The sequence below is a fragment of the Carettochelys insculpta genome, chromosome 1 (assembly GCF_033958435.1).
Source record: "Carettochelys insculpta isolate YL-2023 chromosome 1, ASM3395843v1, whole genome shotgun sequence".
Classification (NCBI taxonomy): domain Eukaryota; kingdom Metazoa; phylum Chordata; order Testudines; family Carettochelyidae; genus Carettochelys; species Carettochelys insculpta.
Window position 1 is genome coordinate 243,467,059 of NC_134137.1, and position 17,449 is coordinate 243,484,507.

General features: G+C 43.7%; 1 protein-coding gene across 3 annotated transcripts in view; it reads right to left on the reverse strand.

Moving 5' to 3' along the window:
- Positions 1–1,044: 1,044 nt before the first annotated feature.
- ETV6 (ETS variant transcription factor 6) overlaps positions 1,045–17,449 on the reverse strand; it is a 184,128-nt gene continuing 167,723 nt past the window's right edge. For all 3 annotated transcript variants that reach the window (XM_075003294.1, XM_075003287.1, XM_075003300.1), the window contains 3 exons: positions 9,065–9,207; positions 6,788–6,888; positions 1,045–5,130 (listed from right to left, as the gene is read on the reverse strand). In XM_075003294.1, coding sequence (XP_074859395.1) covers positions 5,025–5,130; positions 6,788–6,888; positions 9,065–9,207 — 350 coding nt within the window. In that variant the 3' untranslated portion in view covers positions 1,045–5,024. The remainder of the gene's footprint in view (positions 5,131–6,787; positions 6,889–9,064; positions 9,208–17,449) is intronic.

Below are 17,449 nucleotides of genomic sequence, written 5' to 3' on the forward strand. Positions count from 1 at the left end.
CTGGGACAGACCCTGGGCAGACTGGTGGGGCAGAAGGGGAAAGATTGCGGAGCTCTGCAGGCCATTCAGGAGCCTGAGGCCTTACAGAAAAAGTTGCTGCAGATGGAACCTAGAGAACATTTGTTTTTGTGACGTCTACATTTTATCTGAACGTAGGTAAGAGCCTGGACACACTTGTACAAGTGCCCTTTCCAGAAGACTTTATTAAAGGGAGATAGATGACCGTAGCATGTTTGGCTATTCCTTGATTGGGCTGATTAAGTGACCTCATTGTTGCCCCATTATGGAGGGGAATCTCAAGTAGGCCACAGCAGAGTCTCACTGACCTGCATGGTGTTGCTTGTGAGGAGACAGTGCCCCTGCTAGAGGCTGAGCTAGCAACAGAACCCACATTGCCAGTGAAAAGAATGGTGGCACAGTGAGATGGCGTTATGTGCCCTTCTGTCCTTTAGGCAGAACTTTGCCTTCATAGTGCCCTAGCCCTGGCGGAGCTAGAGGCCAAGAGAGCACAGTTGGGAATGGGTTTGCCAGGCGGTAAAAGTTCAGGACATTAACTGTTATGGGTCCTAGGTCAGCTGACTGCTTTTTTTTTTTTTGGTGGATTTCAACAATCTGTAAGAGAAATTTTAGTCCCCAGACAGCTTCATTTTCTGTCTGACTGTGGATATACATAATAGAAAAAAGCTGCAAAGATTTCACAAGTTCTTTTAGCTTTTTCCCTTCTCTAGCCCTTCTCTAAAGCACCTTGTACTGCAGCAAATGAAAACTGCCCTCAGAACAAGTGGGGAGGGATCCGTTATTGAGTAAGTGAGTGGAGTGACTGCTCTGAGGGATTGGATTCAAGTCACAAACCAAAGGAAGCATGAACGATCAGCCTCTCCCCACATGGGTTTGGCAAGGGCAAACTGGTTCTTCTGTGATTGAAAACTGCTGCTGCAGTCAGTGCATATTCCCTGGGTGGAAAAGCAGTTGCAACACACTGGAACCATAATAGCTTAAAACTGCATCACACAATGACTGGATCAACAAACTTTGCATTCCCTTTCCTTATATTAAAATTTTTTATTGAGATGATGTAATTACAGGCATTTTTAAAAATTATTTGCAACTCACTGGCCCTGAGAATAGCCTTTTGGTTTTTTTTTTTGTTTTTACATTCATTAGATTCAGTCCCTTAACCCCACACCTTATTTTTTTAAAAAAAGCCATCAATAAAAAACAGACTAGAATTCATTTAAAAATGTATTCTGGATTTGCACATGGTTGAAGTCCTATAAAGCGAAATCATGAAGAACGCATGCTCAGTATTTGTTTGAGATCAGGGGTGGTTACTGTTACTTAGTGTTTATGCGGGTGGCCCTAATAGTGTTTTCTCAATGGATAGCCCTCACAAGGGTCGAGGCTGTAACTGTGAGAAGATTTCCTTACTGACTTACAGAGCTACCTTCTGTCCTGCCCAAGCAGCATTGTCCCCCTTCTGTTTGCAGAAGCATTTGACTTGTTCAGATTTGTAGCTAGATGACGGCAGGGGTGAGCCCTGTCTAGCTACCCTATTTGAAGAAAAGACCCATCTCCCCATGGTTAAGGGACTCCTTGGAATCTTTCTCCCTTTTCCAGCTTCCCTGAAGGACTGGGCAGAAAGTCTGGCTATGAGGCAGTTGACAAATCTTACACCAGGAATTCAGGGGTGGAGGGAGGTGAAAAGGGCAGTATTTTTCTTGATGGCCTGGCCACATGTTCATTTCCCACCTATGTCAATAACTCAGTCATGTTTTACCTACACTTCCGATGGTTTCCATATCTGGATCTCTCTGCAAAATGGGAGGGAATCTGTTTCCTACAGTTGCTGTAGAGGGTGTTTTTTTTCAAACAAACTGGCTCCCAAAGTCCAAAAGATATCTCTAGTTCTGAAACTGCAACCTCCTTCAGCCTGCTGGCCGCTTGGTCACACGCTCCAGCTTTTGGCACTTACTCTGCCACTCCCTAAGCCACTTAGACCTTGAAAGAAAGACAGCAACCCAAGCGTCTGAAAAGTTCACTATGCTAAGGGCCTGTTTTAAAGCTACAGACTATTTCATTCTTACCGGTGTGTCTATGGGTCTTTCTTGGCAAAGCTATTCACTAAAGCTGTGAAGGAGGAAGTGGACCCTGAAAGGGGATGGGAGACACACACCATAGTTGTATGATGGAAGAAAATTCCCAACACTCACAAATTTTGCAGCTACAAGTACTTCTTGATTTCTGCAGGTGTCAATTACCAACTTGTTGTCAAAGGCAAAAACTTCTCTGTGAAATTTCAGCCTGGGACAAGTGGATGTGTATGTAGGATTCCTTACCCTTCCACACCTTTGTCAGCACCGTGAGGAAGTTTCACCATGTTTGCCACCCCAATTGGCAAGAGTGCGTGGAACAAACTGTCAATGGTCTCCGCACACATATACCAACACAGGTTAGCACAGCCCATAAGTAGAAGAATTCTCTGCCTCCTCCTCGTCCCAGCCCTGGTGTAACAACAGTAGGAGAATAAGCTACACCTATATGTCACGGCCAGAGCACCAGAAGACACAAATAGCAAACTTCCTATTTTCATCAAAAGAGTAAGGAACTTCCTTTAAACCTGATGCCTTTTGATGTTCCCTCTCTGTTTCTCACTTGCAGTCTCCCTTCTTTTTGTCTTGAGGTTTCTTAGCTAGATGTTTGCCAGCTCTAAGTGCTATACCAAAAGCATGAGGGTATTTGTTCTCATAACCTGAGTATGAGCCTCAGCTCCCGAGAAGGGAATGCCGCTTGCCTCCTTGAACAGGGTCACATTCTTTAGCCAAAAACAAACAAAATTAACTTCCTCACACTTCAGTTTCAGGTCCCTGGCCACAAAGCCAGAATTCCTCAGCACCTCCCCCTCTGACCCTTTTTGTGCTCAAAAGGCTTCACAACCACATGATGGACTGACAGGGTGGTGAGCATCTCGTTTTTCTGCTGCTGCTCTTTGGTGCAGGGAAAACGTCAAATACCCAGTGTGTTGTAATTTGAAAGCACATCCTCTAAGAGTATGGAAAAAACAGTTCATTATATGGCTGGATAAAGCATGGGGGACGATGCATTGCCAGTCTTTCTTCAGCTGAGGCCAACTGGGAAGGGCTTGTTCTCACTCCATGATGTGGCACTCTATCTAGAGGAGAGGGAAAAAAAACCCAAACAAACCCAAAGCCTCTATTCTGCCATACATGACTCCGTGCACCTCATGAAACTGGACTATGGTTACTTAACTAAGCAGGGCACCACTCCCAAATGGAAGGTTTTTCTGGAGTGCAATATTCCTGTTAAATATTTGGGGAAGAACAGGTGGTGTATCGGGGCTTTTGGGAAGACTGATTCAATGATCCCTTGACTTCTTACACCTCAGACTTCTGTGATCTACAAAAGAGATTTTATTCATGAAGAGACACAGGCTTCCTTCTGTTTAGATGTCACAGATGCCAGTGCAGAGCAGCTCCAATCTCTTGGTTGAAAATTTACTTGGACCTTCTCCTTTCCCAAAATGTACATTTTGCTGCTAGATTTTTTTCTTCACTATAAGGGATGGCTGATGATGGGCCCATCTCTTGTCCTGAAACCACCAATGAGAGTTACCACTGAAAAATTACAAAGAGAAATAGTTTTGGACAAAAAAGTCCATACAGATTCAATGACCACTGTCCCTGCTAAACCCTTTCCTTGCCAGAAATCTATGCCAGGTTCTCTGTCCCAGTAGGACCAGGCAGCAGCCAAAGCTGCTGTCACCCTAAAGGCTGCTTACCAAACCGGGGCTGCAAAGACAAGGATGTCTGAACATTAAAAGGACAAGAACGCAATGAAGTTGTTTGTGTTTTCAAATCCATTCTGAAAATGGGCAAGCAGAGGAGTGGTAGAGCTGCCTTTGGGAGGGGTGGAATGGGGTAGGAAGTGGGTGGCAGCACCAAACCACCAGTTTCAGGATACCAGTATAGGTATTTGGGCTCTGGTTGTCTATCATGTGTCTTCGGGCTTCTGATTTCACTCTTCTGTTCAGCAGTTCCAGCTGATCCCAGGGACACTCATGAGTATCATAAGCAACTGTGTAGCTTCATGCTTTTTCCTTCCTTGTAAGGTGTAAAATCAGCCCTTCACCTCTATCCCCAAAACTGCTAGCTGCTGGGGAAATCACAGCTACTTGTCATCTGAAATATTTCAACTTTTTCCTTTTGATAGAAGACTTGGACCAGAAAGCCCACATTGTTTGTTTGTGTCACTTCAAAAGCTTCTCTGCTAGAGGAAGGGCAAAAGCTGGAATCAGTCGGAGGTTTTTCTTGCTATCCCCTCCCAGACTTCTCCTCAGAGCACTTAGGTGATTTGGTCCATGTGCCAGCAGTTAGTAGCTGCTCATTGCCAGCCCGACATGCAATGGTGAAGTGTCCCAGGCTTGCAGCAAAAGATGACATTTTTTCCTTCAGTGAGTAACTAGGTGGATATCTATATACAATGTAAATTCTCTTGGTAGCTTGTAACCTTCCTTGTGCTGGCATGAGCTAATGTGAGCTGAGCAAACAGAACCAGCAGGGTGACCCTTTCTGTGTCAGGGTCACCTTAGCTTTCCTGCTGTGTTAGGTTGTGAGACTTGCACAGAAAACAATAGTGCTCCATTTATTTCCACAGGAAAGCCTTCTGAAAAAGCAAAACCTGGCATCTTGTCCTATATGAATTAAGAAAAGTCAAACTGCATGTTTATTAGGAAAGAATGAAACAAACCAACGAAAGGAAAATAAAAACAAGTCAAGGGAGATTCTGTAGGGACAACAAAGTAGTGCATGAGGCCAGGCTCTCTCTTCTGCTTTGCTGCCACCACCACCTCTGCCAGTTTGTTTGTTTTTAACTAAGGTGCTTTGGGTCCTGCATGGCCTTCAAGACAAGTGCTGACCCCATATTCTGTTCCTGTGTTCTTGTTCCCCACCCTCCCAAACTCCTCTAGACGTCCAGACAGACATTTCTCCCACGGCATGTTGCTTCCTTCAGCACTCATCCTCCTGATATATTTGTTCATCCAGCTCCTGGGACTCAAGGTGCTCAAGGCGGTCTGTTCGGCCACTCATAATCTCATCTGGGGTCTTCATGAACCTTAAAAACAAAGCAGCAAGTCAATCACTGGCTTTCCCCACTTAACTTCTCCTGTGAGTGCGAGTTTTCTGGGCTCCTGAGCATCCCTAATACTCTTCCACAGCATCCTCCCTGGTGACATTTGCTCAGATCCTCAAAAGTATTAGGTTGCTAACTTCCATTGAACTCAATGGGCATTATCCTCAAAGGCAGCATTTCCCAAGTGTGGTCCGTGGCCCAGTACCGGTCCTTGGAAAAAAAATACTGGTCCTTAGAAAATATACAGATTACCACTATGTACTATTATTATTGTGAATAAATAATAAACAGTGAAAATTTATTCATTTTTCATTTTTTTTATATAGGCATTTATATTTTTGGGCTGCAAAAAAGGGTTCTGACAGAACCTGAGTCCCAACATATAACGTTTGGGAAACCCCGCCCAAAAGTATTTAAGAGCCTCTGGAAAGAGCTTTCTTCCCAGCAACCCAATAGTTTGCGCATGCCTTCTCCCTTCTCCACAGATTCCCAGATACTAATGGGCTGCCCCAGAACTCAATCAGAGGAGGAATTTATTTATCTGTGGGTTTACATAGCCACACTTAGGACAAAAGAGTGGTCATTTTTTCAGAAAGGTCGCTTAAGTAGGATCTTCCTGTGTTACTGCTGTTTGCTATCACCGTCGATACACGTGTTTAGATATGAGTGCTCCCTCCCTGCCCCATCATCTTCTTCTGAGGTGATGACTTCTCATGATAGCATACTCCTGGTTTTACAGTTGCCATGGACATGACTACACTGTGTCACCAATTCAACATGAGCAGCTGAATTGCTCCATGATCAGAGGGACTGCACAGCTTTTCAATGCCTCATGTGTTTCCTGTTCTCTGCCAGTGGGAGAGCCCTGCCCAGAAGAGGCTGTCTCCTCTGAGCAGCGGTCTCAGCCCTGTCCCAGCTCAGCCTTAGGGCAGATGGAACTCAGGGAGAGAGCAGAGTGGCAGACTACACCTCTCAGTAGTACTGCATCTGCTGGCCAAGCCCCCCTCTGTTGCCACTCCCTTATGCCTGAAAATATTCACACAAGGCCTCTGTACTGCAGGCACACCCCTGCCCACAGAAAACTCTCACCCGGCTATGCTAGTCAGCTGCGTGAGTTTGCAAATGGTCCTCCGTTTGCAATTTCGTGAACTGTCATTAGCATAGTGCTGCTGGCAGCAGTGCTGTGCTAACAGGCCGTGTAGACATGGCCTATGTGTTATGAACCCTGATGGAGTTCAAGGAACAACAAACCCCAGTGCCGTGATCACAGGGGACAGAAGCTTGGAGTAGCTCAAGCTACAGTGTGGTGGGATGAGATGAGTTTAAGTCAAGCACTGCTGTGACTTAGCCCATGAAACCAAATGGCAGGCATGCAACTGAGGTCTTAAAGTGCCACGTAATGTCCACCAGAGTCAACAGAAAGACTCCCAGTAAGTCCAGTGAGCAATAACACAGGCTTTTTGTCTGGTAAATTGATACATTCCCCTGAATGTATGGAAGGTTCGTTCAGCTTTTGCTCCATTCACAATCATGTTATGTTCCTGGTAGCAGAGTAGCTTGCCCAGAACTTCTTCCTGCTATCACCAAAAAGTAATCGCCCCAGCAAGAGAAGGAGGAGGTAAAAAAGAGGTAGAACTACCTGAACAAAAGCCTTTGTCCTGGCTCCTTCCGGATGATATTTAGTTTGTAGTAATGGCGTAGGGCTCTGGACATTTTCTCATAGGTCATATTTGTTCTGTTCTGTTTGTTCCAAAAGAAAAGCATTGAGAGACAATTACATACATGCCTTCTAAAGCTTTGGCAGCAGCTGTAGAAATAGCACTGCTGAAAGGCCCATGCTAGTCCAGGAAGCTACCTGCTCTGTTTCTCCTGCTGTTTGTAGGCCCATCCTGCATCTCCCACATTGATCACATACTTCTATGGTATTCTTTTCACTGAGATTTTTCAATAGGCCACATTGGACTATACCCAACAAAGGCCTTCATCGCTAGGGGAGGCTTCAACATGAAAGAGTATATCTCCCCATGCAGAAGTTACTTGCAATGAATGGCCTTTTGTAAAAGTTTCCAAACAGCTAATAAACTTTATTTGACAGCACCCCTTCCTGTTAAAGGTGGTGTTCCTCTGGGTTTCCCCCAGCATTAATTGGTTAATGTTTACACAGCACTTTGAAGACCTAGAGACTGTTTCTCTTCTCACTTTTTCGGCGTAAATCAGGAATAATTCCATTCATGTGTACATCTGTTTACATGGGAATGGACCCCCACGCAACACACACACACACTTTGGCACACAGGGGATCTCTGTTCAGGAGGGGCTATAACTGCAACTGGAAGAGCTGCAGTGGCAGAGCAGTGCTGGGGCACAGCTCTGATAGCAGAGTGTCACCGGTCTGAAATAAGATACGCTAGCACAGCTGCGTGTGGGAAGCTTGCACAGCACTTGCCCATTCCATGCCTGACATGAGCTGCTGCCATTAGCCTCTTACTTAAATAAGCCCAGATCCCTTGCTCTGGTTTTGTTCTCCAAAAGGTCCCTTGCTCGAGAGCAAGGCCCTTTTTGTTTGCCCTTTCCACTAAGAGCTGTGCCTGGCTCTGTGGTGCTCTAGGAAAGGTTCCTGCAGCAAATGAGAAATTGAGAACAGCAGGGTTCTGCGTGGAAAAGCTGGAATTTGTTCACCCAAGCTCTTCTGTAACAAGTAAGCTTACACTACCCCCCCCTCGCCGCAGACTAGCCTATTCCCCAAAGCCTTCCTACGCTAAAAGACCAAGGTTTTCAAAAATGGCCTGTCGGACAATGGATGCTCATCACTTTCTGAAAATCAGGCTCCTTTAAGGGATCTCAAAGTTGGACAGCTAAAACAGAGATCCCCAGCTCTGCCAGCAATTATCGGCAATAGTGGCCTATGCAACAGAAATGTAGCCCCGCCCCAGCTCCAGATTGAAAATGTCATTTCTCCTGCTTGGCCATGTTAGCTTTAAAGCAAGCAAATCACATTCGTTCTTAGACAAGGAAGATTCTAACGCTATTGTATTTGGTATTTCTCTTCTCCTGCAATAGCTGTATTGTCCACGCAGCAAGGAATGTTAAGCAGCTCTGCCTTCAGAAAGAGACAATGGGCAACCTGTCTCAAACCTCAGGTGAGTCCCAGATAGTCCCCCTGTATTCAACTGTTGTGTTGACCATTTCCTAAGAAAGCCCCCTACCAAAGACATTATGGTCCCTGCCATACTTCATTCTACCCTGGGGCTTCTCTAAAACTCATTGCACTGTGACCCCTGCTCTGGCAACTAAAATTACTACATGACCCCAGGAGGGAAGACTGAAGCTTGGGCCTGCCCCAGCCCTGCTGCCTGAATTGTGGGGAGGGAAGGGGTGCAAAGCCTGAGCCACAACTCCCCGAGCTGATGGGGACAAAGCTGAAGCCCAAAGTTTCACACCCAGACAGGGGCCTGTAATCTGAGCCCCACCACCTTCAGGCTTTGGCTTTGTCCCAAGGTGGCGGGTCTCAGAGTTCCACTTTTGGCCTCAGCAAGTCTAAGCCTGCCATGGGGACCCTATTAAAATAGAGTTGTGACCCACTTTGGGGTCCTGACACACAGTTTGGGAACCACTGCCTTAGACTGAGCACTCAATAAGGTCAAACCTGAGGAGGCAGATACCTTCAGAAAGCAGAACCATTACAAGTGTCCATATCATTTTCCAGCTGAATGCTGTTACCCTCAAACTACCAGGCTCTACATATAATGCCTGGCTTTCTGTGATCCCTGCTATTCAAGGTTGGATACTTGTGATATGTAAACTGTTATAATCAGAATGAAAGATTAAACCTTTCCATAAGTGCTTTACTTTAATATTTCTGAATGAACTCCAGAATGTAACACTCTCTGGGAGGAAAAACCTCATTGCTCTTTACCTTGTGGTTTCCCCACAGCCGGGCCAGCCCGTTGGGATCCACTATCCGAAATATTTTAGATTCCTTGTCCTCCCATCGGATGAAATTTTCGTACCGGCTGTCAGAAAGCAACTGATAGACGTAATCCCAAAGCAGTCTGCAGTCTGTGAAGAGAAGGGCAACAAAACATCATTCCAACGCTTCTAACCAGGATGAATTTTGGGAGTTCACAGATCAGCTTGCAATGAGAAGTGACCTCATTTATGGAATCATTTCTCAGACTTTGATGTCCTTGGGATGAAGCCAGCCAACAGCAACATGAAGTAAACACCTGGATCTCTCCTGGCTAATGTATGTAAACTGTTACGGGCTATAGAAGCTTTTGCCAGAAGACAGACTATCTCAAATCACTAATGACTGAAAGTCATTACCAGCTCACAGCCTATGTGAAATGAGAGGCTGGTCTCAGGCTTATTTCACACAGACAAATACAACAATAACCATTGACACACTTATTACCAGCTGACCAGCTGAGAGCTTTGTTTGCTCTCTCAAATCAGAGAAATCACAGAACCTGCAGCAACAGAGACTAAACTGCCATCTCCCTGTTGCAGGTGGTCGCTCTAGGTCAGTGCTAAGGCATTGTGGGAGAAGTAGGCACAACATTATCCCTTTCCTGTGTAGCAGAAGGTATCAGTGTTCTATATGACAAAGCTGACACTTATCACCAGTTCTAAATTTGCTTTAAAAAATAAGCAACTGGAAAGAAATCGAAGTACTGTCATTATGAAAGAGCTAGCAAGAGGTTAAACACCTTCTATTTGGACAACTGAATCAAAATTCCTCCCAGGAAACACTCCTTAGGTCACAAACTGACATTTAGGTTTTAGCCTGATGTTTTGCAGTTTCAAGTCAATGTCCTGAGGCAGGAGAAGCCAAGAGGTTGAGCTGCTCTTCAGTTTTTCTTGAAATGTGTATTTGGTGCAGCAGGGATAATTAATTTTTTGTCCAAGTCTAAATTTGTCCCTTGGTCAAAGTGTAGTCAAGGTCTAGACTCCAGAGAAAATAATACAAAAATAATACTACTGATACTAAGTAAATAACAGATTTGCTGTCCATTCAAAAGCGTCTCATTGTCTGAATTTGGCCTGTGGTCTGCCTCATGAGTATCCCTGTGGCATAGCATAACAACGAGCAATTGTAAATTGCAGATACAAAATTCTATGGATGGTCCTGCTGATACCATAAACTACAGGAGCACGGGCAGCACCCTAAGATGGCCTCATATTTGTCTTTTATCATGAAGACAACACCAACAACCCAATGAGAGAGAATGTGGTTGAATGGTCAAGGAATCAAGAGAGCTGGGCACCAGTCCCAGAGCTAAGTGTGGCTCACTTCAGCATGTCATGCTATTCCTGTTTGCCTTGGTTTCCCCATCTGTTAAAATGTGGTTCACATTATGCCAAGTGGGAGCACTTATAATGGGGGTATTACTAATATGCGTTAGTTGTGTTAAAAATGTCTCAGGTATTTTTAGTAGTTTTTGCCATTTTAGAAATTTTGGGAACATCTCTGAAACCTGTACTAGTCCTAAAACCAGAATTAAATTTGTCGCTTTACTTACCCAATAGGAGATGCTGTGAAAAAGAAAACCATGCACTCAGAACTGGCTGTGTCTCATAAGGATGGCAATGGATAGTTAGCAAAACTAAACCCCGCCACCAGAGCCCCTGTGTGCACCTCTCTCTTCACTAACTACAGTGTTCAATGTAAAGTCTCTGCCCTAATATTCCAATCCCTACATGGGATTGACCCTGTCTGAGAGGTTGACTTTCCCACTGAGAATAGGCCTTCCACAACTGATACATATCACTAGAAAAATGCAATGTAGCTTGCTGACTGATATAACGGCTACTGAATGTGAGACAGAGCTGGTTGAAAAATTTCCATCCAAGTGATTTTTTTGAGCTAGAAAATAGCTTTTTAATTTTTTTTTCAGAAACTTCTTCATTCCATTTGAAATTTTCTGGTGTTTGGTTTGTAAATAATCAAATTAATTTTTCATTACAAACTGGAGTATTTTTACAAAAAATTTCAGAGGGAAAAAGTTTAAAGAGGTTTTTCCTAATGTCCAACACCCAACTGGCATTCTCTATTTTGCATAATTATGGAACTCTGAAACTCCCTCACTGGAAAGAAGAGCAAGCCGCTGGCCTTCTACCATCCGGAACCACAGATCTATCACTGTAGCATCTGACCACCTCGCAATCTTTCACATATTTGCCATCATGATCCTCCTTTGAAGCAGGGCAGTGCTATTTATTCCGAGTTTTACAGGTCGATAGCACTAAAAACCGAGGCAAGGAGGCGCTAAGGCCTCTATCCACAAAGATGCTTAAGCACCTAACCTCATTGAAGTTGGAAGTTTAGGTGCCCAAGTCCCAGTTTTGGCTCCACTGCAATCCATGGAGGTACCAAATTCACTCAGAATCTAAGTTTTCAGGGTAAAAATTCCCTAAGTGCCTTTGTGTCTGCCTCTGAGCATGCACACTGGTGCCTCGCTGTAGTTACCCTGACATTTATCACCCAGCTGTACGGAATCAGGAGGCTGGTTCCTCTGGATAGCTAAGCAGAGACAGGTGTCTCTCTGCACCCTGGACTTAGGTGCTTATCTCCAAGGAAGATGTAGGGCTTAGCTCACACCCATCTGGTTTTCCTCTCCCACTGGCTGTCTTAGGCAGTTTTCTGCCTACTATGCTGGTTTTGTGGAGCACATTCTAAGGCCAGATCTATACTATCTGGAATAGTCAATCTACACTATGCTGAACAGTAAGAGAGAGGTAGTCATGTTGGTCTGTACTCCAACAAACCAAAACAGCAGAAATGTAGCACTTTAAAGACTCACAAAATGATGAATTGGAAATTAAACTGATCTGAAGAAGTGGGTCTGTCCCATGAAAGGTCATCACCAAATAAATCATTTTGTGAGTCTTTAAAGTGCTATATTTCTCCTACTTACGCTATACTAGTTCTTACATTAGTAGTGCAATTCAAGTCGACGTAGCTTAGATCTACTTAACACAGGGTCCACATTGCACTGGGTCAAAGGGAGAAACTCTCCTTACTCTTCTTGTTCATATGGACTACTGGAGTTGAAGGGGAAGCAATCATAAGATTGATTCTCAGTGGATTGATTGCCACAGCATCAATCCCACTGATAGTGGAGACATATCCTAAAGTATCTGTTTTCCCCCCTTTCATTGTCTGCTTTGTGTGGCACAGCCTTGTTCCTGTGATTTTCTAGCTACCATGATGCTCAGTGTTGCAATACTTAATTCCCTTTGGGGATCCCATCATAAGGGACTGCAAGGAGATCACATAGGAAGTCAGTGGCCAAGCAGGGAATTGATTTTTAGCCACTCAGATCATAGATTAGCACCATAACTACTGTGTGAGCCTCCCTCTCATGGACACATTGTAAATTCGGTTCTTCAATCTCCTTTTTTTGTCAATAACTCTTAACATGTCAGCACAAGCTCACTCTTTTACATTTACAACTTTTTAAAAATGTCTATAAATTAAACTGCCTATTCCAGTTGTCACCTTCAGGCAACAAAAGAAGGAAATTCTGTTTCTGAATTTGTTCAATTTTGGCAGTTATTTAGGAGATGCTCATTTATGTGAGAGTGGAGGCCCATGAAAGTACCTGGAGAGAGACAGATAACTCATTACAAAGTATGAAAAACTTTGGAGAGATTTCAAGGGGAAGGCACAACGGTAAAAAAGGCGTTAAAATACAGGAACCCTAATTTAAAACACCCCCCACCCCATTTTTTTCTCTCATTTTCTTCTACTCGCATCTTAACCCTGATCTTCGAGAGCATTTTTTTTACCCTTCTTCGATCATCAATGCATGTAATGTTCCACCCTGTGGACTACCAGTTTTTGTCTGTATTGGCTGTAGTATGTTTAGTAACGCAAGCTGGGTATTCTAGTACCTTTTACACAAACTGAAATGTATGCACATCTATATCCAGAGTGGAAAATACAACTGGGCCTAACAGAAAGCTTTTGAAAATTGAGTATCGAGTGGTGAATACTGAGGGCAGGATTTACGGAAGGTAGATTCAGCTTTGGTCTAACTTTGCTCCTGCTAAAGCCAATGGCAGTTGGGTTCAGTGGAAGTGGACTTCAGTCAAGAGTCACCCTTCTGAAAATTCTATTCTAAAGCTGTATGGAGAACTAATTTTTTAACTTACGTTTGAGAAGATTAATCTATTTTTTTTGAAAGAACTACTGAAGAGGCAAAACCTTTATCCTTGAATCCAGCAGCTTTGGATTATTTCAGTCTGTTGTATCCTTTACAAGAAGATTTGAAGAGGGCACATTCACAGGAATGAAGGTTGGCCTACACTACTGCAGTAAGTCAACCTAAAGTATGCAACTCCAGCTACATGAACAATATAGCTGGAGCTGTTGTACCTTAGGCTGAGTTACTGCAGAGTCTACACTATGTAGGGTCAATAGAAAATACTCTCCCATCAATTTACTTTATTCTTCTTATTGAGGTAGGGGTTGACTGGAGAGTTTTCTGCAGTCAATTTGGTGGGTCTTCACCAGACCTGTTAACCAACAGCCGGTGCACCAATCTCTACTCCATTGATCCTGGCTGTAATGTAGATATAGCCATAGTGTACAATACATTACTACTTCTCTGCTTTGACACATTTGATTACAGACTTCATGATTAATATTTATGTGCCTCTTCTGATATTTGGCTGACCCAAATTTTTACCTCTCACCTTGACTTACTTTTTTGTGTCTTTTGTATATTACTGGGCACGTCTATTCTCTGAACCATTTTGAATAGGCACAGACTTCAGGTATCTCAAACAGTATTGATTATATATATTTTTCATTGATGGGATGTATGAGAATAGTCTAATAAGGGCTATGTTGGAACAGTTTTTGTTTTCCAATTTCTTCTGTTTTATACAAATACCTGTGTAGGGCCAATATTTGTTCCCACTGAAGTTAAGGGGAAAACACTCACGGACTTAAACGCAAAGGATTGAGCCCCAAAGAAGGTTTTTGCTCTCCCATCCATCTGTACTACATGGATAAGTAATTACAAATCAGATAATTACCAAGGTAATGAAGCTTTACAAAGTTGTATGACTATACTTTTTTAATAACATCTATGCAATTTCTCTAAAAGAGCTTTTCTGTGCAGGAGGCTTTTAAAAATGCTATAGTAAAAAGTTTTTAACTGAGAATGGCTTGGGATGATTTACATAGCTAACCCATGGCTCTGCCACATAGGCTTATTGTAGCAATCCCAGTAAAAGGATTGTATCATGTATGTTCTCTTGATCTGAGTTCTGCCACAGACTTCCATTGTGACCCTTGACAAGTCACCTATTCTGTTGCCTCATAGTCCACATCTGCCTCAAAAACTTAACTGCTACTTATCAAATGGAAGCCATTGCAACAACACAGAAGTAAATTATAGCTTATTGTATATTTGCAATATTATCTGACTATATCTCTGCTTGTATGTATTTTTGGATCTATGTATGAATGAGCTGTCAGATGTAGACCCTTTCTAAAATCTATTTAAGAGCTGACAGCAAATCCAGTTAATCTCCCATAGATTTGCAATAAAGTTTCATATTGTACTTAAAATTTGATTTTCACGACAGTTTGGGCATTCTGAATGTATGGGTCAGCCTTGACCACAGAACACTAGGGCTGTCAATTATAACTTATGACACTGGAAAGGGACTTTTGTGTGAATTCTCCAAATGATAGCATATCTGACCAATAACCTTGATGTCACAATAACTAGGTCATTCTTAAAAATGCCCATTCTTGGAACTGGTAACGGGGTTAGTAAGCAGGCTAAGGTTCTTTGGTGCACACAATACAGATTTTCACTAGGTTATATGATATTTCACAGTGACAAGTAAGAGAGTCACTGTGATGGTACTCAAGAACAACAAGAAGTCTTGTGGCACCTTATAGACTAACAGATATTTTGGAGCATAAGCTTTCGTGGGCAAAGACCCACTTCATCAGATGCATCACATTATCTGATGCAGCTGATGAAGTGGGTCTTTGCCCATGAAAGCTTATGCTCCAAAATATCTGTTAGTCTATAAGGTGCCACAAGACTTCTTGTTGTTCTTGAAGCTACAGACTAAGACGACTACCTCTCTGATACTTGTGATGGTACTGTGTGTCCTATGGCCAAAAACCAGAATTCTCTCCTTCTCTCTTTCATATTGTGTAGCCACTACTGAAATTAAATTCTGTGGTTAAAGAGAAATAGCTCTATTCCCACCCCATTTCACACGGCAGAGCATTATATCCATTTGTTCAATACAGATAGATCACATAGAAGTCAATGTGACTTTACAGACAAATAGATCATGCCAGAGAAACTTAATCAAGGAGTAAGTGGAACCAAAACAATATATACCAGCTAAAGAGCTGCCTCTTTCTGTATAGATTAGTCCAAAGTTTTTCCGGCACTGTCTATTTTTGATTTAAATGAGCTGAAGTGATTATTACTAGCTCTGCATCTTTCCCGGGTTTCCACAATTTCTCTACTTAAATGATAGCTTGTGGGCAAGCACAGTTGTTTATATTTTACATCTAGGCACAAACTACTGTCCACAACCAAGGCTAATGAATGGTTGTTGCTCAACATAACTGAAGAAACTTTTAGAACAGAAAGGGAAATTCTACGGTGGGGTATGCTGCTGCTCTACAACACATACAGAGTGTGGATTTATAAAAAGGGCTCTCTCATTGTGTGACAGTCGAACACAACTCTTGCTCTGTAAGATAAGATGATAAAGGTTAATCTAATCTGTTTTTTTCAAGGTATAAAATAATCACTGGGGGAGGAAGGAAGGCTGCAAGGACTCACCCTTCTCACTCCCATGCAGCTCTTTCAAAAGGCCATATATGGCTTTTATCTTACACGCTGGCTTTGTCTACACTTCTAAAATCAAAGTGCAGCTGCATGCTGGGCAAACCACCTCCATGAGCAGCTAAAACTCATTTTCACTGGTGCTCAGGCCTGGCAACAGACTTCACCAGGCCCTGGGTGATGTGGTAGAGGCTCAGCTCTGGGTCCCTGTAAGGGCCAGGGCCTCAGGCAGAAGGGCTGGGGCTTGGGGCAGCCAACCCTTAGCAACGCCCATACCACTCTGCGCCTCTCTCTGCCAGCCCTTGGTACTCCAGAGGCAATTTAAAGGGCCCAGGCCACCACCACTGCTTCTGCAGTAGTGGCAATAGTGGCCTGGAGCCCTCGGCCTTTTAAATTGCTAAGACCCCAGGCATCTGCCTCGTTTGCCCTCCATTGGCAGCCTTGCTGCAGCTTGATCGCACTGCAACTTGCTGCACTTGGCTGGTAATATGGGGGCGGGGAAGGGGGAATGGTTTCACACCCCTGAGCCAGAAAAGTACGGTGCAGTAACGTGTAGCCTTAGCCCCAGACATGAGGGCGGGTGACAGACACAGGAGAGGGAACAGATTGTGGAACTGTGCTGTACTGTGAGCAATCACCCGGGTAGGGCGGGGGAGGGAACAGAGAACAGGAAGTCTGGGCTTATCCTGAAGGGAAAAAATGGGAATGTGGAGTGGGAGGCTCAACGGTGTTTGGCCTTTGTATTGTGTTTGTGGAAAGGCGGCAGAGAGCTCTGAATAAGGCTTGTGTAATAAGCAGGCAAGGAACTGGGAAATATGGTTACTGAGACTCACACCCCCGAGGCACTGAAGATTAAACAAATGGCAGGAATGTAACTGCTGCTCTAGTCTCTGTTGTTTGTCTTGCTCCTGCAAAGGAATTCACAATTCCTAACAAGCACATTGAAGGCAAAGCATTTCATGTATCGCACAGCGCCCCACACCAAACAGGTATTTCAAGCACAGATGTCAGGTGGTGTTTCCACCCCCACTAGAACACTCATTTTAGCTTATTCCCTAGTGAAATCTCCCTCAGATTTCTCATGGCTTTTTGTCACCTGTTCACACAGGAAAAAAAAGGGGCAGCAACTAGGGCTTTGTTTGCAAGACACAGCTATTAGCAACAGTATGTTGCTACATGTCCCCAGTAGTATAAATGGTTTGTTGACTCCTTGGACAACAAATACTTCTGCTGCCAACCAGTGGGGTAACAATATGCTGTTTACAGCATCACATGCCATGGCAAAACTTCTGTCTTTTGGGGGGCAGGGGAGAAGGGTTAAGTGCCTATGAACAACAAAAGCTTTATCACTCAATTGCCAGTGTAGACAAAGCCGAAGAGAGAATGGAATTTCAGCCAGACCTGATGGAATACCCTCCCATGGCAGCACCCATGTGGATAATGACAGTACAAATACCTCCTAACCC